The sequence below is a fragment of the Trichoderma aggressivum genome, assembly GCF_033847375.1.
Source record: "Trichoderma aggressivum f. europaeum strain CBS 100526 chromosome Unknown scaffold_010, whole genome shotgun sequence".
In the NCBI taxonomy this organism is placed as follows: Eukaryota; Fungi; Ascomycota; class Sordariomycetes; order Hypocreales; family Hypocreaceae; genus Trichoderma; species Trichoderma aggressivum.
The window spans coordinates 308,598-333,131 of NW_026946376.1; the positions used below are offsets into that span (position 1 = coordinate 308,598).

Genomic DNA, 24,534 nt, shown 5'->3' on the forward strand with positions numbered 1-24,534 from the left:
CTGATCATTGCTCCATCTGTTAGGTCTCTGCTCATCAGCCTTTGACAACTGCAATGTGGCTGAAAATGATCAAAGAACACAAAGAGTCCCATCCAACGTGGTAACATGACCCCATCTCAATCGAGTGCAGCTCAGTTGAACCGGTAGTAGTCGTCTTCATGCTCGAATCTGCAGGATTCTGGCTCGCCACTGCCTTGCACACAGTCGAGACAAAGGCTGACTCTCCTCTTTGCTTTTTCCAGCTTCTCAGCAAGAGCTGCGATATCCTTGGTCGGTTCATGATAGAATTCCTTATCATATCTTGAAGTGCTCGCGTGATATTGCCGATTACCCCCATACGAAATCGATCGGATCCGTTCAATAACTTTCGAGATGAGAGTCCCAAGTATCCTCAGAGGGGTATACTCATACAACAGATCTCGATAGCCATCACTACGACTTTTACCCCAGCCATAGAGACATATCCATATCGTCGAACAAGAAGGCGGCCATGGGGTATGCCAACTCCATCATATCTATAATGTATTTCCTCTGCAACTACTGCGCTTGCGCAAAGAGGAGGACGGTACGAAGGTCGTATTTATCCGCCTCGATGACAATATGAAGCACTTCTCGAGGCGAGACCGTTGCAGGGTGGGCACGCGCCCGCTAAGACGCCCGACGATTGACGCCGGAACTCTTCACACCGCGTGGATGGAGAGAGACCCAATGACTTGACAAGATAGTTTTTTGGATGCCTTGAAATTGATGGTTGACCCGATAGTTGCTCTCTACATGGCCATTTGGAGTGTTGATGCGGAAAGGTTGATATGGAGTTGGCCAGCTTCAAGGTACGTGCAGGTGGACTTTAGCCTTGACCAAAAAAAATAAGACATCAATGTGCGCATCAGAAAAAGCCGACTTCGACAGAGAAAAGAAAACAAATCATTATTTACCTATAATTGAGGCAAAAATATAACCCGACTTGTCCAAAAAGTCAAAAAGAACAACCCGACAGAGACAGGATTCGAACCTGCGAGGCCGAAACCATATGATTTCTAGTCATACCCATTAACCACTCTGGCACTCTGCCAATGGCTGGGTTGTTATGACAGAGGCTTGCACTAACGCATTTATGAATGTTGCTTTTGCGAAACACAATACATGCGAAAGGATAGCCATAGAGGCAATTGTAATTAATTGCGTGAAACCAATCTTACCTCCAGGGCTGTTTTTTATTACAAGCGAGACAGAATCTTTTCTCTATATCTCAAAGGAGAAAAATGCTTCACTACTAATACATGACTAGCCAGAAGCAGCCGTGAAGTGCCATGTCTCAGCCTCTAATCCAGTTCAACATTCTACACTCCCGTCCGCTCGTCTAAAGATGCCTTACTCTATGGCCATGTGATCTATCGTGTTACGTTCAATGAAAAGTTTGAGTAAAAACAATAGTCCACATAAATCCTCGTATTACAGCCTTTCTGAGAGGCTGGGATAAGATCGCATATTCTGCACACACCAACGATTCAGCTCATGCTCATACCCGAAGCGTACAATGCAACACGATACAGCTTTCGTCACCAAGCATTAAAGGTTCTAATTTTGCCATCAACTCATCAGTAATGCTTATAGATATCCCAATTGGCCCGATTATGGAAGCATCTTTGTTCTCCTTTGTATCCAAGTAGTCACCTCTGCCACACCATTTTTTCCATCCCATTTTTCCACCATTTTCATCCAACCGCCATCAACAATCATCTAAGAAGTACCGGCACAAGCAACAAAAGCATTCCCGCTAGCTCCAGTATGCGTAATAATACCAGCAATCGAACACTGGCCGTGAATCACAACACGGTCAGCCCCAGGAGACCCTACAGCATCCTCAAAGTCAGTCTCACATCCATCATGCACACGAAACGTCAAACCCACGCACCTCCAGTATAAGTCTTGCCCGAAGACAGGATAGGAAACTCGTAAAACGGCTTAGAAAGACCCTTGAAGCGGAAACCCTCGTAGTTGTTGTATTGGTGAGGATAAGTCGAGCCTCCAGCAGTGCTGCCAGCCCGGACGTAGTTGCATGCGGCGTTGGAAGCGGCACTGACGGCGCTGGCGCTGTAAAAGACGTTGCCACAGGTAGCAGTGTCTCTCTTGGTGAGCTCATTCAAGGGAGCGGCGCTGGCAAAGGCGACAAGTGAGAGGAGGCTGAAGAACTTCATCTTGGCTGGTGATGGTGGGGTATAGACAGAGAGATGGGAGGACAAAGACTGGTGTGACAATGATAGAAGGACACTGGCAGATGTCAATGGATAGCCGGAAAGTAACGTCGTTTTATACTCGATCCAATTTCCTTCTGTCCAACGTCTCACAATCTCATCTCGCCTGCCAACTCCGGCCCAAGTGCGAAGCTACTGCTATCCAGCACAATCATCAACCTCCTCACACCTTACACCAGCGGATCCGCAAAAACACCCAACCCTACTATTTTCTACAACCCATCACATCTATATACATATTCGGTCCCCCTTTGAGGTTGGAATAGTTCCCTCCCGCATCAAACGCCGCGAATCTCCCCCGCCCGATGCGCCTGGCCCTTCTTGGCACTCTCGCCTACCGACATGTCCGACACGCACTGCCAGCCACTCAGCTTCTGCAGCTGCAGCCATGTGCGACAGGTGAGCCCCAAGCCGGGAGAGGTTGCGCAACTGGGAAGGTCGAGAAGATATAAATGGGAAAGCAAGCAAGCACCAGCGATCAGTCCGGCGGTGGCGGAGCTCTCCGGAGAGATTGCCGTGCTAACATGCCGTATGAATGGATGGACAGATGGACTTGTAGACAACTGTTTCGAGGATAGAATTTGTCGATTGGCGGGGAATAGTCTCTTAATTTACTAGTTTGGGAGACCCTGTTCTTTGAAGCCTTGGCATCCCAATCACCAAGATCGACGACTTGATCAGTGAATCTATCCCCTCCGTCTATCACAACCGGCGAGCCTCTCTCTTCCACAAGATTCTGAGTGGAATGGAGCAATAAACCCTCGGAGAAGGCTATACAGAGGAAGAGACAAAACATGACGGCCCCATTCCACAGAACGAGGGACCCAGGCGCTGTCGTCAAATAAGCTTATCTGGATGCCCCCGCACGGCCCGACCTATGAACAACGAGCGTCGATCCCACCTTTGTTTCAAGTGGTGATGCTAAGGCATTTAGCATCGAACCCACCCATCCATACCGTGCTTTGGAGCCTTCCGTGTTGAGATAATCCTCCTTGGAAGAGCCCACCGGCAGGGTTGAAGGGAGTGCAAGATGTGATTAAGACTCTAGGGACCTTTGTGTAGTGTGTTGAAGATGGGGCGGAGGTGGCCGATAAAGAATAGGATGTATCTGTATATAGCAAATTACATATACATGTATGGCAGCTTTGAAGGCAGATTAATCCACGCATATACTCCTCGAGCCAGAACTTCAAAGAGGGGAGAGACATTAGTAAACAGGATTCCAAATAAAAAGAAACCTCCAATCTAATATAAGCCGCACCTGCTTCCCAAGCTTATAGCTACTAATTCAACTTATAGTATCTGCCAGATATACGCGGGCCATGGATAGTAAATATAGTAAGTAATAAAGCACATAAACAAAACACCACCAAACCCCAAACCAAACCCAACAAAAAAAAGCAAAAAAGAAAGGGGCCAAACCGTGGATTGAACACGGGACCTCTTGCAGTTGCGTCACAACAACCCAAAGCAAGAATCATACCACTAGACCATTTGGCCTCTAGTTATTCACATGACTAATGGTACTTTACTCTCTCTTATAAGCCCCTCACCCCAATCACTTCCCTCAAAACAACAAAAAACAGCTTCAAACAAACAAAAAATTCTCTAGCTCCCAAAACCCCCACACAGATTACATCCACAGTCCCCCCACAAATACCAACCCAAAACAACCAACAAAAAAACAATGCAATTTTCGTTAATAAAAAAAGAATAGACACGTGGAGACAGAGGGATTTGAACCCCCGACCTTTTACAGGCTTGTATTGAATGAACAATGCAAAGCAAACGTGATACCCCTACACCATATCCCCCAATGTTGAAATGGGCGCTCCGTATGCAGCCCTATACAGGTGCTGCAAAAAAACGCAACTCACTCACATCCGCAACAATCTTATTCTGTGCATTTTCTTATCAACAAACATCCATGTCTTGACGATGCACTCTGCTTCTGTAAATGATGCAATAATTACTGCTGCAATAGAAGCATCTACATTAATTCAATGCCTTCTATCCCAACTTACAATCGACACACACCCATCATGGCCATTGACGCTCCTCAGAAACACCATCTAAAAATAGGCACCGAGCCTCACACAATCCCAAGGGAGGCTTTTAGACTTTCTCGCCTCCATGCACCCGACACGTGGGAAGCGAACGCCGCCTGGTGCACAGACAGCAAATGCCAAAATGCCCTCGAATGAGATCAATGGCATTGTTCATTCCGACCTCGACCCTCGTGGCACCATGCTCGTAAAGTTCCCACATCGGGGCAAGAGACAACATACATACATGGACAAAATTCCCACATCGGGACAAGACAACATACATACATGGACAAAAAAAAACATGACAAAAATCCCAGCCCCGAGCCGCTCAATTATTATATGCATTTCTACATGGCGTATTAGAAAAAATCGACAAATATTCTAGTGTATGTACTCATATGTATATATAAACCATTTCTCTTTCAAATCATGCCTGGTATATTCAAATCATCAAACCACGACCAACATGTAGCAAAGAGCGGCAACCGTCAGCAAGACGGTGCTGGTCAGAGCCTGGGTGCTTGGCGTTGCTGCCGAGTTGTCGTCCTTGTCATCCGAGGCATTGTTGGTGTCGGGTGATGGTTTCGTGACCGGGTTCGCTGTGGGAGAGGGGTTAGTCTGCTTGATGGGCTTGGTGGACGATGGTGAGGAGTCGTTACTGGACGCGGCGGCGGTGGAGGTGGAGGTCTCGTCCGGGGCCGTTGAGATAGACGTGGGCGTGGGCCTGTACTTTTCGTCCAGGGTGAACTGGTCCAGAATGCACTCGTTCATGAGCTTGTTGTCGGTATAGTTGCCGGGCTCGCCCAGGGGAGTCAGGGTCAGGATGTACGAGGTGTCAAAGCTGCCAGCACCCCAGCCGACGAATCCAATGTACACGTCGCTGTTTGCGCTGATGGCCTTGTTTTGAGCGCAGAAATCAACCATGCACTGCGGCGAGTTAGTGAATCTTGTCCAAGATGCTGACCAGCCGGCCAGTGAGTGAGTTGGTCAATCGTCTTACCGAAGGATCCATGGATGCGCCCGTCTCCGAGATGATGGCCTGTCGCTTGTTCTGCCTCAACCAGGTCGCGAAATCCTCAAAGGCCTGGACATTGTCCTGCGTGCACTCGACGTGCGATCCCGAGTTGTTGATGTCGAGGTACTTGTGCACGTCAAAGTACAGCAAGTCGGTGCTGCCATCGGGGTTGGTAATCTTGGAGAGAGCATCGGCGCTTCCGGTAGACACGTAGCTCTCGACGCTGGCAAAGTTGGTTCCGGGCAGGAGAATCATCTGGGACGTGGCGCCGGCCTTTCGGATGGCGGTGACGACCTTTTGGCAGGTCTCGGCCCAGATTTTGATGTCGATGTCGTGGGGCTCGTTCATCAGGCCGAAGATGATCTTGTCATTGTCCACATAGTACTTTGCAATCTGGACCCAGAGCTTGACAAAGATGTCGTCCGACACCCCTCCCTGGCCGATGATGCCGCCGTTGTAGCGAGCAAAGTTGTGCATGTCAATCATGCACCAGGCGCCAGTTACCAGGCAGGCATTGATGACTTTGTTGTAGGATCCCCAGTTGAGCTCGTCCAGCTCGCCGTCCACCGTGTTGTTGAGGACAAACTGCCATGTGGCGGCTGCGGGTCGGGCATTAGCATCAAGACTCTACCATTGTTCCGGAAAACAGCAACGCTCACAGATACGAAAGACATTGAGGCCGTCGTCCTCGGCGAAATGCTTCATCTGGCCCGCGCCATCACCTCCCTCGTAGTCAAGCAGCGGCACAGACGAGGTGTCGGTCGGGCAGCTGCCGTCAATGTCGCACCCAAAGTCGATTCCGGGGATTGCGACGCCCAGATACTTGATCTTGCTGGCGAGGGCGTGAGAGGCCAGGGCCAAGGCGGCGGCCAAGACGGATGTCGCGCGCATGATGAATCTGTACAGAGTCCGAAGGTGCCGCGCAAGCACCAGGGAAAAGGCGAAGAGAGTCTGACTAAACGAGATGCAAGTATCGTGTGATGTATGATTATGTAGGTAGCGAGAGAAATGCGAGTAATACTGCTAGTACCTGAAGTAGTATGGGAAACAGAATAAAGATGGTGAATAAATCAATAAGAGCCGTCAATAGAAGCCCAAAAACGGAATGAAACAGATTCTATGCAAGAAAGAGCAGCGAGCAGAACCGACGACAGCGAAGAATAACGAGAACGAGTGTGTTATAGCTGCGTCATGGTTTTGCCAGAGCGAGCGTGTGTCGATGGTGAAGAGAAGTGAGGCGAGGCGAGGTGAGAGAGAGAATGGAATTGAAGAGATGGAGGGTCTCAATCCCCTTGAATTAGGCGTTGCAGCCGCTGTATTCCGGGGGCTGTGAACTCGGCCTTGGCGCCGCAGTTGCCTGTCACGGCTCGTGTTGGCGCCAGGAAAGGCATAGCGGGCGTCTCGATTCGTATTCACGTCAGCCTCTGCAGCTTGTCGTATTTGAACTGGACGATTTGATTTGATTTGATTTGATTAGGGCCGAGAGCGAGCAGCGTTTCCTCGACCCGATTATCCGTTTGTTGTAGTCGATTGTTAGTGCCGGTGCGAGGAGTGACATTGAAGTCACGAGTTACGAGTTAGAGGCGGCACGTCACACAATCCCGATTCGAGTGTATCGAAATGTCACCGCATCGGCAATCCATCAAATCTCATCCAACCCGACGTCAAAAGCCAACATGTGGAATCCATTCTACAGCGGCCGAGACATGCGCTACAGGGTCCGAGGGTCCACGCACTTTGCGCCGGGGCCTCACTAAAAGAACACAGCGGAGCCGCTACGGATGATTGAATCGCTGGAGAAAAAGAGCCTTCCATTGGTCTTTTTCCTTCAATGGAGCCTCAATCGTTGATGGTGCAAGGCAAAGAGAACAATCAATACGAGGCTGCTGTGCTATCCTATTCCGGGTGTTCTAGGGGACTCGCCTATTGCGGTGCGGTGGGAAAAGCGGCACCTGCGCGTATTGATGCGTCTGATTGATGTGTTGTTCTTTTTTTTTCACCGACATGGAAGAGGCACGGATGGGGTAAGAAATTGGGGTGATGGACAGCATTACAGGGATCATATGTACAGCCTGCTACACCACCATCAGACTATACTGTAGACGCAGTATTCACTCTGTACCTACTATACACGGGAATAGAATAGAAGGATTGATGGTGCTTATACAAGTATGCACAGGGAACACCCCGTCATCCATATTGTATTGCATGTGCCATCCACGACCAAGAATAGGTGCTGTGATGGGGTCTGTCTGTCCTGCAGCTCTGGTTTCTATTCATAGCCCAGCATTCTGCAACAACGGCTTCCGCTCTGAATCTTGGCCGCTTCAAATGTCTCGCAATGCCACTTGTCTCAGACAGTGTAGTCTCATAAATGTCCTCACCCCATTGTTCTCTCCATTCAATCTAAACAAGCTCGTCATACACGGCCTTGGTCAGGTCCGCATACAACTCAGTTGCCACCGCATCGCCAAACGGAAAGACGGCCACCATCAGCACAGCCGCAATCCCCGACCCCGGATCAATCCACTATCACCAGTCAGCCTCAAATCACACAATCAAACCAGCAAAACGCAGAGATAAACCACCAAGTCCCGAGACAAATATCGAAAACTCACCCAGCGCGAATTCGCCGCCCCCGTCCAGCAGAGACTCCCCTTGCGCCGCTGCCCCGGCCAGTCGCTCACGCCCAACAACCCCCCATACCCATACTGCAGCTCGACGCCCTCCGGAAACTCGGGGATAAAAGCAGGCTTCGTATCAGGCGCATACAGCGTCTCCTGCAGCATCCTCCTCTGAGCCGGGTCCAGCTGCGGCGAAAACATTTCTCTCGCCGTCTTCCCCGACACCACGCCCGGCTCGGCCTGCAACATGGCGCGCAGCAGGCGGGCGTAGTCGTCGGCCGTTGTGTGGATGCCGGCCCCGGCGCTGTCCATCTCGGGCTCCTCCGGAACGACCTCGAAGTGCGAGAGAGTCTTGTCGTCGGCATCGCGGAGCGTGACTTCGGCTCTCCGGCCTGCCGTGTGAGGGAGCTTGTTGACGCGGAATCCCGTATCGTGCATCCCGAGGGGGTCGAGGACGTGTTGCTTCATGTAGTCGCCCAGCTTCGTGCCGGTTACCGTCTCCAGGGCTATGCCGGCCCAGTCCAGGGCAGGGCCATACGCCCATCCGTCGCCGGGAGGAAACGAAAGTGGCACGTTGTAGCCGTCTCTGCTGAGGCGTATCGTCTTGCCGACCGGCCGACCGATTGCCTTTGACCATCGTCGCAGATCTGGGTCTCCAACGTCATAACGGAGGCCGGCAGTGTGAAGTATCAACTGTCTGCCGTGAAATCAGTATGCGCGTGCATATAGGCATGTCGAGTCATGGCCAAGCACGTACTTGAGCGTGATGGGCCTCTCATTGTCCTCGAGTATAGGCTGCCCCTCCGGAGTAAAGCCTCGCAAGATCTGCATCTGCTGCACCTCAGGAACAAGCTTCCGAACATCAGAATCCAATGGCAGCCTGTCTTGTTCCACCAGCTGCATGAGACAGACGGCCGAGGGAAGCTTGGTCAGAGAAGCGCCGTAAGTAACGGTGTGAATGTCGAATTTTGGTGAATTTACATCCATGCCGACCCGACCGGCGGATCCAGAATAGACGACACCTAGCTCGTTGAATCTTGCTCAGAGGTGACCTACTTGAGAGGGACAGGTATGCTCTTCGTCTGAGGGCTTTCAAACGCAGGCTTCGGTGAGAGAGGTTGCTTACCATCGCGATTCGTCACTATAAACGCAGCCCCAAGCAGCTTGTCCTTGGTATCGTCACCAATGGCAATGTCCCGCCTCAGAAGAGCGTCCAACGTATCCATTGCCAAATTTGGTCCAGCCCCTCACGGCAACGATAGCTTCGAAGTTGGTAAGCGGTGATGGAGACTGAATCCTTTGGCTGTGATGGGAGGAACGTCGTCTTATAGCTCATCCTTCGGGTGTGGCTGCCCCCCGAACTTGACGCCATTCGAGCCCGATCGGCATGGGCTTCAACCGAGACAAGCAATCCAATTGGTGATGTCAAGTGCTCAACTTGTTTGTGTAGCGAATGCCAACTGGCCCAATAAGCATTATTAATAGCGCTGAACTCTGCATCTAGACGCATGCAAGCCTCAGGTTGTGTCAGGACCAACCACATGTCCTTGTGTTGTCGTCATTATAACCGATTGAGCATAAAGGAGCAACTGTCGAGTTGACATCAGACTCAATTCCTCGTCTTTACTATTCATGAAATCCTCGCTGCCATTCGGTGTAATTGTCTGCAGAATTGATTCCCTGATTCCGACATCGCCGTGTCCATGCCATTGAGAGCGGGGTCCTCTTTTGTTTCTCATCACGGCAACTCTAAATCTTTCCGAGTCAATACCCTCTTCATCCGTCAACCGTACCTGGACCGGCTAGATATCCGCTCGGCATATGTGATCCAGTGGCTACGTGTACATGTCCCGCACTTTTCAATCCCTGCCATCCCCGTTCCCAATCCTATTCCCACTCGGTACCCGACCCGGACCCGACATCATGGCCGCTCCGGCCACTACTCGGACGCCGTCCCGTCTGCTGGAGCTCATCACCGTCTTTGACAAGTAGGGCCGTCTCTCAATGTAACAGCGTGTTCAATTGGCTGACTCTACCTCTCTTCTCCCTCCAGTGTGCCGCTAGACTTTGAGCAAAACTGCCATCCTTGCTATCGTTTGATCCTGGCCCCAGACGACCGTGCCCATGGCTATATCCACCCCAACACCATCGCCCGCATGCCATGGCCGACAGCTTTCACCATCGATCATGAGAAGCGCCAGGTGGTCCTCTCTGCTCCGCCTGCCTGCACATCACTGTCCGTACACGCCAATACGGCATTCCAGGAAGCCGTCGATGCGGCCATTGACGGCAAGATATTCCCCACGCTCAACGGCATGCACAGCGAGTACTTTCTCGTTCCCGGAGCAAGGGAACCCGTCCAGATTGAACGTTTCGCCGCCACCTTGTTCGGCATTGGCACTCGCGGCGCACACTTGACGGCGTATACAAAAACAGCGGACGGAGAGCTTCGCATCTGGGTCGCGCGGAGGAGCAAGACGCTGTACACATACCCAGGCATGCTGGACAGCACAGTCGCCGGCGGCGTCAAAGCGAGCGACTCTCCGCTAGACTGCATCCTCGCAGAGTCCATGGAGGAAGCCTCGCTGCCAGTGTCTCTTGTCGGGCCTCGAGTCCGCACCACCGGGGTCATCACCATGGCGAACCGCAACCCTCGGTCCGGACTGGTCCACTCCGAGATCCTCTACACGTACGATCTGGAGCTGTCCGGCCAAGGCGATCAAGTGCCGCGGCTAGGAGACGACGGCGAGGTGGAGGAGTTTGTGCTGATGAGCTGCGAAGAGGTCGAGCGGCGTATGCTGGCGGGCGAGTTCAAGACGAACGTGTGCGCTGTCATGATTGACTTTTTGATCCGACACGGCAAGATTACGCCCGAGGGGGAGCCGGACTATGTCGATATTTGCGCGAGACTGCACAGGAAGCTGCCGGTGCCGACCAGATCGGATGCATGATGCATTAGATGGATACTAGAGGAAGCACGCGTTCGGGCATGGAATAGACAAGAAACAAGACTACAGAATTTGACATCATGATGGTGTAATTTGGGTATCAAAGCAACAATGCAGAAGCACTTGACAGCCAAACTCTCTCTCCATCTTCCTCCTGAATGCACTTACCAAGAATAAACAAGGTACCCAGATATTCTAAAGGTGTACTCTCCCCATACCGAAGCGGCACGGCCAAGATGCAGCAGTCACCACAGCAGTACATCCAAACCAACGGAATCCGCCGCCATAACCTCGCAAAGCCAAAAGGAAAAAAAAAAAAAAAAAAGGGTAATACATCAATGTCCTACCTCGGCAAGTGTGTTGCTAAAAGGGTAATAGTAGCAGATGATAGAAAAATATTGCAATGGTGGAAGATGAAAGAAAAACATGGCAATAGTAGCAGATGCTAGAAAAATATTGCAATGGTAGACGTACCTAGAGGATAAAAAGCACACAGCGATAGTACCAGAACCTTAAAAAAAAAGCCCAGCATTTCCCCCCCAAAAATAAATTATGAAAAAGGCAAATGGAAGCCACCCAGCTTTTCTCTCCCCGTCACGTCCTCACCCAAATCCTCCATCCATATACCATCAACACCAAAACTACCTTCTCCCACCTCGCCCATCCCCCTTTTACCTTAGTATCTTACAATAAATACCATCCAATATCCATTTCCGCTCAACGTCAACACCCTCAGTTTCTTCCACCCTTTCACACTCTCACGCGCATAATTTTCCCCTTCCCTCGTTAACTCGTATTCAGCTTCATACCAATCAAACAACATCAGTCCTTTCGCCGCCGAAACATAAACAGACGAAGAAAGCCCGCCCAGCGCCCGCACGACGACCATCTTGCACCTTTTTTAACATACACGCAAGCAACACCAGCGCCCCTCACTCGACATCCTTTTCTTTTTCTTCTCCTTGTCCAACATGGGCTTTTATTCTCGCGACATCTTCATCCGCTACTCCGAGACGGTCCTCCAAATTAATCTTGCAGGAAAGAAACAACAAGATAAAAGCTCCGACTATGCTCGTCTCCCAATCCAGCCTTTCATCTTCCTCTTCTGCTTCTTTTTCAAACACAAACACGTCTTCGCTCTCAATCTTATTTCCTTCTTTCCTCAGCCATCAAGCGACATGCATAATTAGGGCTTTACACTCAACCACCCTGAATCTCGTCGTCATTCCGCATCCACTTACATCCTCCACAAGCTCACAACCCTCAAATCAACAGCTTCAACAGCGCACTCGTCTCGTTTGCGCCCCTATTAATCACCATGTTCAGGTACCCCATTTACGATGCGCATCCGCTTCCCGATCCTTCCACCATGCGCCGTGCTACGATCCAACTCAAGGGCATGCCCGACGCTCTACAAAAAGCGATATATAAAGTATCGCCAACTCAGCCGACAATAAACAGACTTCACTCAAGCACCGGCACAGAAATCAAACGGAATATCATCTCAAGCGTCGTCGTCATGTTATACAATGCATCCTACACTACATAAGATTCCCCAGCGTCCTCCAGCAGGCCCGCCCTCCGCTCCTCGCATCCTCCTCAAGTATCAAAGCATCAAGCAAAAAGTGACAAGAAAAACGCAATGATGCAGCGCGATTCCAGCAACAAAAAAAAAAAAAAAAAAAAAGCTTCCGCAAACCCTGTTCGTTACCGGCCCAAACTCCCCAGCGCCTCTTTTGTCCACCCAAAACGTCCATGGCCCCCTCGGACTTGATTCATCCGCGCCTTGCCCTCCTGTACCCGGCCGCTCGCTGCTAAAGAAGCAGACAACTCGAAATATTACTTGGCCAAGAAAAAAAAACACGCGCCGCTCTCTTTAGCTTGCTACGCTCGGTGTAGACCTCAGCCGGTACCCAAACCAAATCATTACCGGCGCGCAGCCCTTCCTTTTTTTTTTACCAGCAGAACCATTTACGCCATGGCAAAGTTCTATTAACCTGAGCAAAGGGGTTCATTCCTCTACTCCTCCTCGGAATCCGAGTCGTCGCTGGACTCATCATGGCGATTCGGCGCGCCGGCAAGGGGCGCCTCATCGGCAGGCTCTTGGCCGGGCTTGTACAGCTGTTGGATGGCTGTCAGCTGCGCGATGCGAGCCTCTTGCTCTTGGGCGCTCATTGGTTTATTCTTCTTGGGCTTCGAGGCCGATTTAGGAGTCTGCTTTGCGGGGACCGCCCTATTAACTTCGGGCGACTTGGCGGCGGCGGTTGAATCTTTACCGAATCCAGGGAGCACTTTTTTACAGAGTTCCCACAGCTTGAGCAAAGCCTCGTTGCTGAGCTGGTCAATGTCCAGCTCAAGCTCGCCCTCGTTGTTCTCCTAATGCAAGTCATTTGGATTAGCACACGCACATCGACCTGGGAAATCACACAGATACATGAGAGATGGAAAAGGAAAAAAAATAACTCACATTCTGGCCAGTGTCACGCTTGATAATGTCGATGGCACGATCCAGATGGGGATACTCAAGGTCGTTAATGGCGCTTGCGATCTGATCTTTGTCGGCCGCAGACAGGCTCTTTTTGGGAGCCGGTTTCTTCGCACTGCTCGACTTTTTGGGCGGCGGTGCGTGGGTGGAAGACTTGCGCTGGGGAACGCTTCCGGCCGCCTTGCTCTTGCTGGGCTTGCTGGCCTTCTTGGTCGACTTGTTGTCCTGGTGCTTGGTCTTGACGTCGTTCTGGCTCTGTGCCACCTTGTACAGAGCCTGCTGCACGGTGTCGACAATGACCTTTTGGCAATCAATCAGCGCCTGGGGGGTGCCCGAGGCAAACATGCGGTTGAGCTTGCTGCTCTCCTCCTCCAGTTTCGCCTTGAGCTCCTGGATTTCCTTGGAGTTGTCTACGCTGGGGGGCGGGGCCTCGTCCTCTTCGCTGTCGTCCTCGTCATCATCGTCACTGGCGTTGGATGCGGAAGCGGCGGGGGCGTTGGCCTTGGCGTATCTCGCCAGCCAGGCGTCCTTGCCCTTCATCTGCTGGAGGTACATGTCCTCAAGCTGCTTGGCAACCATGGACACTGGGTTTCCCTGGTCCGGGGGGCCGTTGAACTGGTAGCAGTTTTGGAAGACGAGCCGCACGTTCTTGTCGAATTCCTTTGCGTTAGTGATGTCGCCCGCATTGATCATGCGCGACACCTTACCCAGGTCCATGGGCTTCTTGATGATGGAGTAGTAGTCGGGGATGTTCAGACCTTCAGCATCGACGGCGTCGAGGAACCACATGTTGAGCGTCGAGTTCTTGGGGTGGACGAGCTCCGCCAGGACCTCGTCGCAAAATTGCATTTCGGGCTTGAGTTTCTTGCGAGAAGGCTTAGTGGTATAATCGATATCCTTGGGCTTCGGAGCCCTTACCGTCCGTTTTGGTCTATCTCCGTCTGTGGCGGTTGAGCCGCGACGATCAACGCTGGGCTCTGCGGCCTGCGGCTTCGGTTTCGATTCGGGTACGGGGGGCGGTGGGCTGGATGCTGGGCCTGAGGATTGCCGCCGCACGGCAGTGTCGGGGCCGGGCAAGACGCGAGGCTCACGGGGGGGCTTTGGCTTGGCCACAGACTTGGGTCGCGCGGGCTCCTCTTCGGGAATAGTAACGGCTTCCTGCCACACGGTTCGGATTGCGTAGAATGCGGCATCTGTCACTTCATGCTGAGGGCCGTTGAAGGTAAAGGCATTCTCAAGAATGAGCCGCAGGTCGTTCTTCATGTCGCCAAACGTAACGTAGATTGTATTGGGGTCGCGCAGGCCTCGATCCACCTCGGACAGGTCCATGGGCTTGTCAATCCTTGCCAGGTAAGATTCTGCCAGCGCCGGCCACAGCTTGGGAACAGAATCTCGGAAATGGCCACCGTGCTTGGTCTTCTTGACCCTACCGATAATCTTGCGAATCTCGCGGCGCTGGAAAGGTGAAATCTTCTTGTCGTGAACCGCCGTGTCCTTCCACTTTGATATAGAATTAAGGCGTGCCATGCCACCGTCATTAGCAGGTGCAGGAGTACCGGCATTCTCGCCAGAGGGAGTCGCAGTAGCAGCGCCGTCTTCTTCCGCGGCCTCCGTCTTGGGACGCTTGGCAGCCGGTTCCTCATCCATATCCTCATCTCGTTCCCGAGCATTCTTTGCGGGCGCGTCGGTCGAGGGCGCATCAGTCATGGACACCTCGATTGATGTGTTGGCAGGTGAGGTACCCTCGATGGCCAGCTGGGAAATGCTTGAGGACCCAAGGTCTACCTCGGATGAAGGCGGCACCTCCGATGTCTCCTCAGCCTTGGGCTTCGCGGGCTCTTCCGCCTTGACAGCGGGCTTGTCCTCAGTCATGACAGTGTCGGCCTCGGCGTCAGCATCGGCATCAGCATCGGCGTCGGCGTTGTTGGCGGTGGAAGGTTTGGACTCGTCAGAAGCCTTCTTCCCAGTAGACTCTTCAGGTGCAGAATCTTTGGCAGGCGCAGGCGCAGGCGCGGCGGCAGGTTCCTCATCAGCTGCGTTGGCAGCATCTGTCATCTGCACGTCGGACTTTTCCTGCGCCGCCGGCTCAGCCTCTGTTTCTTTTTGTGCTACTGCTTCTTCAGAAGGCTTCTTCTCCTCCCCGTCAGACTTGTCTTCCTTGTTCTCCTTGTTCTCATTGATCTCCTTGTCTTCCTTGTTCTCCTTGTCTTCCTTGTCCTCTTTGTCCTCCTTGGAGCTGTCCGCCGGCTTATCTTGTGCGGTTTCAGTCTTGGCTTCTGCGGGTGTGGCATCGCGTTGAGCATCCTTTTCCTCGGGCTTCTCGTCAGCTCCGTTAACGGCGGTCACGCCATTGGGGGTAGCTGCCTCTGCGGCCGGCGACGGCTTGCCATTGACAAGCGCATCATCAGGCTTGTCCGACGAAGTCTTGTTTTCAGAATCGGGTTCGGTCGGGGCGATCTTGGCAGAATCTGAGACAGGCGGCGTGTGGCTAGAGGGACACAAACAACAGCCGTGGTCAGCAATACAGGCGCATATGATGCAGATGAGAAGATGCGCATCCGGGGCAACGTGATGCCAAGCCCACCAATCCAATCGTAGCTGCACTCACCCGTTCAAATCGGCCGCATTGTCCTTGTCGGACAGGGACGGTTTGTCCGTAGTTGGCGACGCCATGGCTGCCATTCGTAGACGAGATTGCAAATAAGGCGCGCGCGCAAGAGGCAGGTGAAGATCCGCAGTGGTGAATTCAGTAGAGGAGGCGCGACATCAAACACAGCAAGGGCGAGGGCCCCGCGAAATCAAGCTACTCTGGCGACGTCGAGAGAAGCGCAAAGCTTCACGATTGCGACAGGCGCGGGGAGGACGAGATGGGTGATGATGTCGGATAATCCTAGATGGAGGAGGAAAAGATGAGAGGAAGAGAAGAGGTGAAGGAAAATAAAATAAGGATTAAAGATGTTGCGCACAGCAGGTGGCGGAAGCGATTCGAGGCGGGAAGCCGAGCTGCACACGATGCGCGCACAATGCGGGAAGCTCTAGTTGCACCACAAGCCACACACAAAGCGGAGCAGCTGCAATGGCGGCAATGCAGCGAGAATCGAGAAACAGCTGAGCTGAAGCGCAATTCGTGCGGCTGCGACAACGGCTGGATGCGATCTGGTAGTGATACGATGCGCCGGGCTGGATTGGAAATGGATGCGGCGATTCGGCGGCGATGCGGCTAGTGACGAAATCCGGCGGAAAGGCTTCGGTCACGATGCAAGGAAGAGCTTCGCCGAAAAAAAGGCGGGCGGAATATTTTTTGGAGAGAGAGAATGCGAAAGAGCAATGGTTGGTCGGAATAAGCAACAAGTACTAGCCTGTGCCTTGCGACGGGATAAAGGTCGGCAAAGGCGGATGCGGGCGACGTGGTTGGCTGAAGGAAGGTTTTACGGTACGATGGAGGTACTTTGCAGGCAGGTACCTAAAGACGCCGAAGACGCGGAGGAATGTTCGCTGAGGCGCTGAAAATGGGTGATGACGGCGAGGCTGGTACGAGATAAACAGGTACTCTTCTTGGCAGTGGTCGGGCTTGCTTCGGAAGAGGGGGAGGGGGAGCCGTTGCGAAGAAAAGCGCGTGCACGTCAGTGAGATTTTGCCGGTCGGAGGCGCGGTGCTATTTATGAGAGACGAAGACGACGTGCGCGCCGAGCTTGATTTGAACATAGCGGGGCGGCGGGCGGGTTATTGCTTAGCCGGGGCAGCCGGCTTAAGGGAGCTGTGGCTGGTGGCTGCGGTCCGGGCGGCGCTGATTGGCCACGGCGAGGCTGATGCTTTTGGCTAGGGCCACTTTGCGGTGTCACAGGCAGAGAGAAAAGGGAAAAAATTGCAGCCTGGCAAAAGGCTACCGTTTGTTATGGTGAGCGGGACGAGGCTAGGGGTTGCTGGCAAGTCGAGCTAACACTGACCGCGTTTTTGCCCACGCCGATGACATTGGTTACCCTGCAACGCCGTCGTGATTTTTGTTTTTGCTTCAACCGACTTGAATTCGTAGGTATATACATGCAAAGAGTCATCTATACATTGGCAGGTTAAAAAGGTGCATGGGCGTGGCGGGAAACAACAAAGACCTTGGTCAGTTGGACTCATGTTGGGTTCCGTGGATGCCTGCATGTTGTGTTGTTGGGATACCCGAAGGGGGGATGGGAACGGGCAGGGTTAGTCTTGGGCTCAGCTGTGTATAACTCGGAAACAAAAACAGGTAGCCATGGGTTGTTTTTCACAGCATCTGACGGGTTCACAAAAGGACAAAAAGAGGAGATTTGTCGTGTCAATCGTGTTTTGACTCGCTGCCTCTCTCGTCCATGTATTTCTGTCATCTGACAAATGCGGGAGGCAAACCAGCAAAAGAAGACGAAGAGATTAGTACTGACTGACTGATGACATCTCACATCCACCGTCAACATAATCCATCACCAACAAACAAAAAACAGGCACTCAAACACAGCAAGGGAAAAGAAAAGAAGAGCAAAACAGCAAGAAAAAGTGTATCATGTCAGCGGCATCCGATATGGAAGTGTGTTTGCCAAGTTGATGACATGGCGATCCACGCGTCGCCGATAACAAAGCACCAAGGCGTGCCCAAGACAAGCCTGGAACGCGCCAGAAAATTCTTTTCACGGGGCGCATGCAATAAACCGGTGCTGCGTATTCCGCGCTCTGCAGTCGTTGGAAAAATCTGTGGCGCGGGCTGTGGCGCTCTCAAGGTCTAGTTAGTTAGTCAGGTGACGCTCAAGCTCACAAGAGGAAATGTAATGTGGATCGCCTCTTTTAAGGTAGACGCAACGGGCCAATGAGCGGCCGGGTGCGGGTACGTGAAATTTTACGGCAGCAAGGGTCCAACAACCTTGTCGAGATGGCGCCGGACTTGGACTGGAGCCTCACTCCGAGGCACGTGAGCACATCCAAATATCACGTGACCTTCGATAAGAACATGCAAATGTCTTATGTCATCCTTATCGGCAGACCACTGCAAGTGTGGGGAAACATCAACTCACGCTAGACTTGGCCAGTCCAAATAGAAAAAAAAAAAAAAAGTTCGGGCAGAGTGCTCGACTACTGTGAAATTTTCCCATCCACTCGGTGATAAGAGTGGTGAAGAAGATCAACGACACTTGGGCATTTTCTCTTTCATTTCTTCTCTAGATTCTTGTTCTTGCATTGCCATTGCCGCATTCCAAAGAGGAGAGCGAAAAGGGGACGATCAACCAACCGGATATATACCCCCGACGAGGCTCCAACAAGTTGCCTTCTCATCTATCCATCTCTCACCATCTATTTCTCCTCTCACTCTTCACGCTCATCATACCATGTCAACTCCAAAGAGAAAAACCGCGGCCAAATTGGCTACCCCCATCGTCAAGCCGGATGCGAGACGGGCCACTAAAAACACAATTGACGAGTCCAGAACAACCGTGGCCGGAACGGATGCCCTGCGGAGCTCCCAGGTCGAGACGATAGAGATCTCTTCCGATGCCGACAGCGACGAGGACATGTCCGACGTCGACGACGTGAACAACGAGGCTGAGCAGAACCCAGAGTCAAAGCCCTTGGCCAATGGCCACCAGAAGCCCAAAAAGGACGACGCAGACGACGCCGAATCAGACGCCGAGGGGACGTCGCCCTCGTTTGGCGAGCTGCTGCGAGGCAGTGAGGCTATCGACGTCACCGCCATGCTGCAGCAGTCGTCTACAGACACCAACGCCGTTGTCCAGGCGTCGCGCAATGCCATTGCTCCTCCCACCCACCAGTCCCTCACCACCGTCCTCACCCAAGCCCTGAAAACCGACGACACAGACCTCCTCGAGTCCTGCCTGCACACGACCGACATCCCCACCATCCGAAACACAATCGAGCGCATCGACAGCTCCCTCGCCGGCATCCTGCTCAACAAGCTGGCCGCCCGGCTACACAGACGGCCTGGCCGCGCCGGCACCCTCATGACTTGGGTGCAGTGGACGCTGGTTGCTCACGGCGGCGCCCTGGCAGCGCAGCCCAAGCTCCTGCACGACCTCAACAGCCTGCAAAAGGTGCTGGCCGAGCGAGCAAAGGGCCTCAACAGCTTGCTCGCCCTCAAGGGCAAGCTGGACATTCTCGAAGGCCAGATGGAGCTGCGGAGGAAGATGCAGAGGAGCGCCGGCCTCCTCGGCGACGGCGACGACGACGCTGACGAGGAGGATGTCATCTACGTCGAGGGCGAGGAGCGCGACGCCGAGCAGAAGGATCTCGCCAACGGAGTGCGCTCCCGGAGAAAAGGCAAGGGTGGCGCCGACATTGACGAGGCCGACGATGACGAGGAACGTGTTCTGAATGGCTTCATCGGTGATTCGGAAGACGAGGAAGAGGGCTCCGAGCAGGGCGAGGAAGAGAGCGACGACGGCGAGGAGCCCCTGGATGAGGACGAGGTCAACTACGACGACGTGGATGAGTCCATGGGCGAGGACGAGGAGAGCGACGTCGAGGTTGCGCCGCCGACAAAGATGCAGAAGGTATCAAAGGGCCTTGGGAAGAAGAAATGAGAGAAAGCGAAGCAACCTGAGTTGTAACAAAAAAAAAGATGTGTGTGGGCAAAGAAGGAAGAAAAGCAAAGCTGGGTGCAACAAAAGAGGCATAGCATTTCTGAGGTCCTCGTTCTGGGCGTTTGGTAACTACTTTTAATATGTTTTGTCAAGAGTAGATAGTGGATATTTTGTACTTGATTCTCTTTTGTGTAAATTTCTGTTGTTGATGTTTTGGTGATGAATCGACGAGACATGATGTATCACATACCATCATATAACCAGCATGATATTCACGATTCAAAGAGTCAAGAACAAGTTGCTCCGTTCACGATAGCTTCAATCCCCCACCCACGCTACCCCATAAACCGCTACAGAAAAAAAAATCCCAAAATCCATAATCAACGTCTCTTGGTTACACCTTGTTCTTATAACAAAAAACCCCGTTCTCGGCATCATCAGTCTCTCCTTTTTTTTCTTTTTACTCAGAGAAAGGAAAAAAACCACAATTCCCAATGTCTCGCTCAACTCGCTCGCTTTGTGTACTTTGTGTGCTTGCTCGCCCATGTATACTATGGAAAAAAAATCGAAAAAAAGGCAAAATAAAAAAAAAATGAACAAGAAAAAAAGGAAATCCCGCTATTCCTCCTATTTGGGGCACAACGAACTAGTGCCTATTACGCCGGTTGACACCCATCGCCATGCAAGTCGCAATAAAAAAAAACGCAGAAAAACACCGGAATGATCAAGGAATGAAGACATAGCGAGCCTGAAGAAGGCGAAGAAAAGACCAAAAAAAGTAAAAAAAAAAGTGTGCATCTATGGCCATGAAATGATGAAAAAGGGGGTGAAGCCATTAAAAATATCATATAGTGGACTTGTGCGTTGTTGTTGCGTTTAAATGTAGTAAATGTCAAATGCAACAACAGCAACGGTCTTTTTTCTTCGCTCGCTCGTCTTTGTGAAAAAGCAAAGTCATGCCATGAACGTTTATGTAAACGACGAGGCTGTGTGGAAGGGGGTATGTGTGTTAAGCAGCACATGAATTCATAACAGCAGCATAACGGATAAGACGGAGAAGGAAAAGGAGGGGAAAAGCGAGGGCAAGCTTAGATGGCCCAACTGCCTCTCCTCTCGCGCACGCCCCAAGCCAATGGGTCGAGGTTGTCGAGATCAGGGTGCTGCCTTGCCCACTCCGTAATGTAGGATCGCAACGCCGCCCACCTCGGGCATCTCTCCTCTTCTGGGGCGGAAGCGTCGAGCTTCATCTCCACCATGTGGCCCTTGGCCAGCTGCTTCGCGTCGTCTCTCCGCAGCTCGTCGACGTCAATGTGGCTGATGCGAGACAGCTCTTCATCGAAGCCACGTGCCATGGCGGGATAGCCCAGCGACAGGTAGTTGTACACCTGCGTGACAAAGTCCTCGCCAAACTCTTGCAGGATCTTTTCGTCGCGCTCGGCCTGGGCCTTTTCCCTCAGCAGCCGCTCGTTGAGGCCGTTGACCATGTCAACATCGCCCTTGTGCTGCTCGTCCTGGGGCTGCTCCTGGGGCTGCTGGTGCTGGTGAGAATGAGAAGAAGAGCCCCAGAGGCCGCCGCCATTGCTCGACGTCAGCCCCGACGACGCGGACTCGGACGGCGAGAAGATGGAGATGGGCTCTTCGCTGATGACGCTGGCGTCGACGACATCACAGGAGCATGACTTTTCGGGGAAGCTGGAGTCAGTGGGTGTCTGGATCAGCTTGGGATTGTGCAGATCGGGGGGGACAATGCATCCTCCGGTTGATTCCGACCTGCAGCAGTACCCCCTCCACAGCCCGGCCTGGCCCGGCAGATCCCGAGTCTGGTCCTCAATCATGTGTGCTTCAAGAGGATCTTCAGGTTCCAGCGTGGTGAACTTGGGAGAAGGGCATTGTCGAAAGACGAGGTCCCTGCCGAGCATGGGAGGAGAGGGACCCTGGCGCAACTTAAGGAGCTTTGGGTCATGATCGGGCACATGTCGGAATCCTCCAAACGGCCGGCCAAAGGGACTAGCCTCCTGGCGGCCGCGGTGGGGCTCAGCCGGCTCGCCCTGGGCCTGGGTTGGGGGAACCGCCTGCGCGGATGAACTGACAATTTGGCCCTGGGACTGGGCTGCACGGCGATTGGCCTCTGCGAGCGCCATCTGGAGCTCAGCCACCGAGTCTCGCCGGTCGTCGGTAGGCGATAGGGGCTTGGTGGTGGTCCACATGAGATCGGGAGGGGACGGCAGCTCCATCTTGTCCAGATCAGAGTCGGATCGGAAGATCCCTGGGCTATCACCAGGAGCGGCAGCAGCAACGGCGTCGACACCGACACCGACATCGACATCGACATCGACATCGGCGTCCTCGGTCATCACCACGGCCTCTTCGTTGTCGATATCCATCTGGTCATCCTCCCCCGTCTTCTCCTGCTCTAAGCGCGACGCATGCTCTTGCATGTGCTTGTGCCACCAGTTCAGCCCCAGGTTTGACGATTTACGCCGGAGCCTGTGCTGGCCGGCCTCCTCGTCACGAGGGCTAGCCTCGGGCGAGTTCTCGCCATCAGAGGAGCCCTCCCGAAAGTAGAAATGGGCCACGCCACCTTCGCGGGGGCGGCTGTTGGGAAACGCAGCAAGGGCAGCCTCCTCTATCTGCCGTGCGACTTCTTTAGCCGCCAGCTCCAAGAGGTACTCCTGGACACCCTCTTCTTCCGTCTCACGCCTAGTGGGCGGAAACGGTCGCGACGCTTGGCGCCGGGGCTCCTCGTCGGCAACGGCTGCGGCTGCTGCTGCTGCTGCTGCTGCTGTTGCTGCTCCATGCTGCCGGCGATTTGACTTGTGCTTGGCAGAGTAGATGTGGTTTGTATAGGGAGTGATGTCCGTCTTGTCTTCAGGCCGAGTGGCCGGCCCAGGTTCGCCAACTCTTCTAGAGCGCCTGGACGTCTCGATGAGCTGGGGAGCAAAGCGCCGCCTCTCTTGCGATGCTTCATTGCCCAGGGCCTCGAGAGGAAAGGGTGCTAGCGGGGATCTCGGCGACGGCTCCGGAGTCAGCTCGGGATTGGGGCCTATCCTCTGGTGCGACGTGTAGTCGTAGACATTCTTGCGATAGGATTGAAACGTCGTCTCGATCGGGACGGGCACAAAGCGCCGTCGGGGCTGGTCCGTATTGGCCATGCCTACAGTACCTGGACTTGCAAGTATGTATGATGCGGGTGTGGCGATCTGCGCTGGGGGGGGCTCACTCGATCGAGAGAGAGAGACAGATAGAGATAGAGCAACGGTGACAGGTGACCGTCAGGACAATGCCTGCTGGAGATTGGGGTATTGGTGGTGGAAGCCTTGCTGGAAGGTCCAGGAGAAGAAGTGAGAGCTGTTAAGAGCAGGACATGCGGCAGCGGCAGAACGGTTTTGTCGGTCGAGGCGGTATGGACGTGGTCGCACCGGGTCGAGTCGCCTCCGTGCTTCGTATGCGGGTTGGGGTATGCAGGATGTATGCGGTATGTGATATGCGGTATGGGGGATCGCACTCGTCAGGGCACTCGTGTGTACAGGTATCGCCCGGATGTGCGAATCTGTAGGATAGGTAGGATACCACAGGTCAAGCCGGGCGGCGGGGCACCAGCGGCTCCTGTCCTGGTCCTGTCTGTCTGGTCTGCCTTGTCTTCTCTTCGACGGCCGGATTCTAGACGTTTGGGCGGGCAGGGGGTTGGCGGATGCTGATGCAGATGCAGATGCACCAAGCCGTGGCCCCAGGGCTTTTTGCTCTTGGGGGATCCCCGGGAGCAGTTCGTGCCTTGCTCTGGAGACTCACACAGCACAGGAGACGGAGCAGCGACGATGCGGGGATGGGCGGATTCGCACCGCAGTCACCGGCTCACGATGTGCCAGGTTGGGGATGAGTGGCCGTCCGGACCCTTGCGTGGCCAAAGTGCCCGCACAGTGTGGGATGGCGCATGCGGGCCAGGGCGTACGGTCTCAGGTGACGGCGGAGCGGGTTAGGGGGGAGGGTTGGAGGGGCCTCTGTGGCCTGTAGGGGATTGTATAGGGGGACTTGGGGGGGCTAGCATCGGCAGTTTAGGGGCCCCTGAGAGTGCTGTCAGTCACGACAATTGGACTCCATGGTTGGTTGGAGGAGCAGCCAACAGCAACACACAGCACAAGAACTCGCACTTGCAGAGGGCAATCAATTTGTCGTCGGCTCCATGATTTGACATGATTGATTGATCCTGTACAAACTGATGGATTCGCGGCTCAGCTGGGAAAAATACGAATTGCACACGTGCCCCGTGCCACTCATCAGCAAAAGCGCCCCCCGTCAGAGCCGGACCCGACTGGACGTTATTTGATGGATTGCTTCCATCTCACCCAAGCTGACTATCAGTTTGTCCTGGGCAAGTCATGGAAAAGCCCACAGTCCGCTGCTAGGCCGCTGCACGGTGCCTGTACCTGACCGGACCCCTTCTGAGCAGAAAAAAAAACGAACAAAGCTGCCCCTCTCTGTCGTGCTCACCGGTTCCAAGCCCACGATGCAGGCTGGTGGCCAATCGTCTGCGGCGTCGTGGCTGCTGGTCATGAGAATTCCAATCCCCCGCATGGCTACCGGCGGGCCACCACGTTTTCTCGT

General features: G+C 53.4%; 7 protein-coding genes across 7 annotated transcripts; 2 read left to right on the forward strand and 5 right to left on the reverse strand.

Moving 5' to 3' along the window:
* Positions 1-1,740: 1,740 nt before the first annotated feature.
* Positions 1,741-2,198, reverse strand: Triagg1_3484 (uncharacterized protein; the record flags this gene model as incomplete). The annotated part of the gene is made up of 2 exons (XM_062897781.1): positions 1,741-1,853; positions 1,916-2,198. The coding sequence occupies 2 exons, from the start codon at positions 2,196-2,198 to the stop codon at positions 1,741-1,743; spliced, it is 396 nt and encodes a 131-aa protein (XP_062757473.1).
* A 2,555-nt stretch (positions 2,199-4,753) lies between these two features.
* On the reverse strand, positions 4,754-6,209 carry Triagg1_3485 (CAZyme family GH5; the record flags this gene model as incomplete). The annotated part of the gene is made up of 3 exons (XM_062897782.1): positions 4,754-5,230; positions 5,304-5,917; positions 5,978-6,209. 3 exons carry the CDS (start codon positions 6,207-6,209, stop codon positions 4,754-4,756), a joined length of 1,323 nt encoding a protein of 440 aa, XP_062757474.1.
* A 1,515-nt stretch (positions 6,210-7,724) lies between these two features.
* Positions 7,725-9,168, reverse strand: Triagg1_3486 (uncharacterized protein; the record flags this gene model as incomplete). Its single annotated transcript, XM_062897783.1, has 4 exons — positions 7,725-7,847; positions 7,937-8,639; positions 8,700-8,964; positions 9,069-9,168. The coding sequence occupies 4 exons, from the start codon at positions 9,166-9,168 to the stop codon at positions 7,725-7,727; spliced, it is 1,191 nt and encodes a 396-aa protein (XP_062757475.1).
* A 697-nt stretch (positions 9,169-9,865) lies between these two features.
* Positions 9,866-10,893, forward strand: Triagg1_3487 (uncharacterized protein; the record flags this gene model as incomplete). Its single annotated transcript, XM_062897784.1, has 2 exons — positions 9,866-9,930; positions 9,996-10,893. The coding sequence occupies 2 exons, from the start codon at positions 9,866-9,868 to the stop codon at positions 10,891-10,893; spliced, it is 963 nt and encodes a 320-aa protein (XP_062757476.1).
* Positions 10,894-12,909: 2,016 nt separating this feature from the next.
* Positions 12,910-16,057, reverse strand: Triagg1_3488 (uncharacterized protein; the record flags this gene model as incomplete). Its single annotated transcript, XM_062897785.1, has 3 exons — positions 12,910-13,266; positions 13,358-15,863; positions 15,984-16,057. 3 exons carry the CDS (start codon positions 16,055-16,057, stop codon positions 12,910-12,912), a joined length of 2,937 nt encoding a protein of 978 aa, XP_062757477.1.
* A 2,666-nt stretch (positions 16,058-18,723) lies between these two features.
* Triagg1_3489 (uncharacterized protein) lies at positions 18,724-19,932 on the forward strand (the record flags this gene model as incomplete). Its single annotated transcript, XM_062897787.1, has 1 exon — positions 18,724-19,932. One exon carries the CDS (start codon positions 18,724-18,726, stop codon positions 19,930-19,932), a length of 1,209 nt encoding a protein of 402 aa, XP_062757478.1.
* Positions 19,933-21,020: 1,088 nt separating this feature from the next.
* Triagg1_3490 (uncharacterized protein) lies at positions 21,021-23,084 on the reverse strand (the record flags this gene model as incomplete). Its single annotated transcript, XM_062897788.1, has 1 exon — positions 21,021-23,084. The coding sequence occupies one exon, from the start codon at positions 23,082-23,084 to the stop codon at positions 21,021-21,023; it is 2,064 nt and encodes a 687-aa protein (XP_062757479.1).
* Between the last annotated feature and the right edge of the window lie 1,450 nt (positions 23,085-24,534).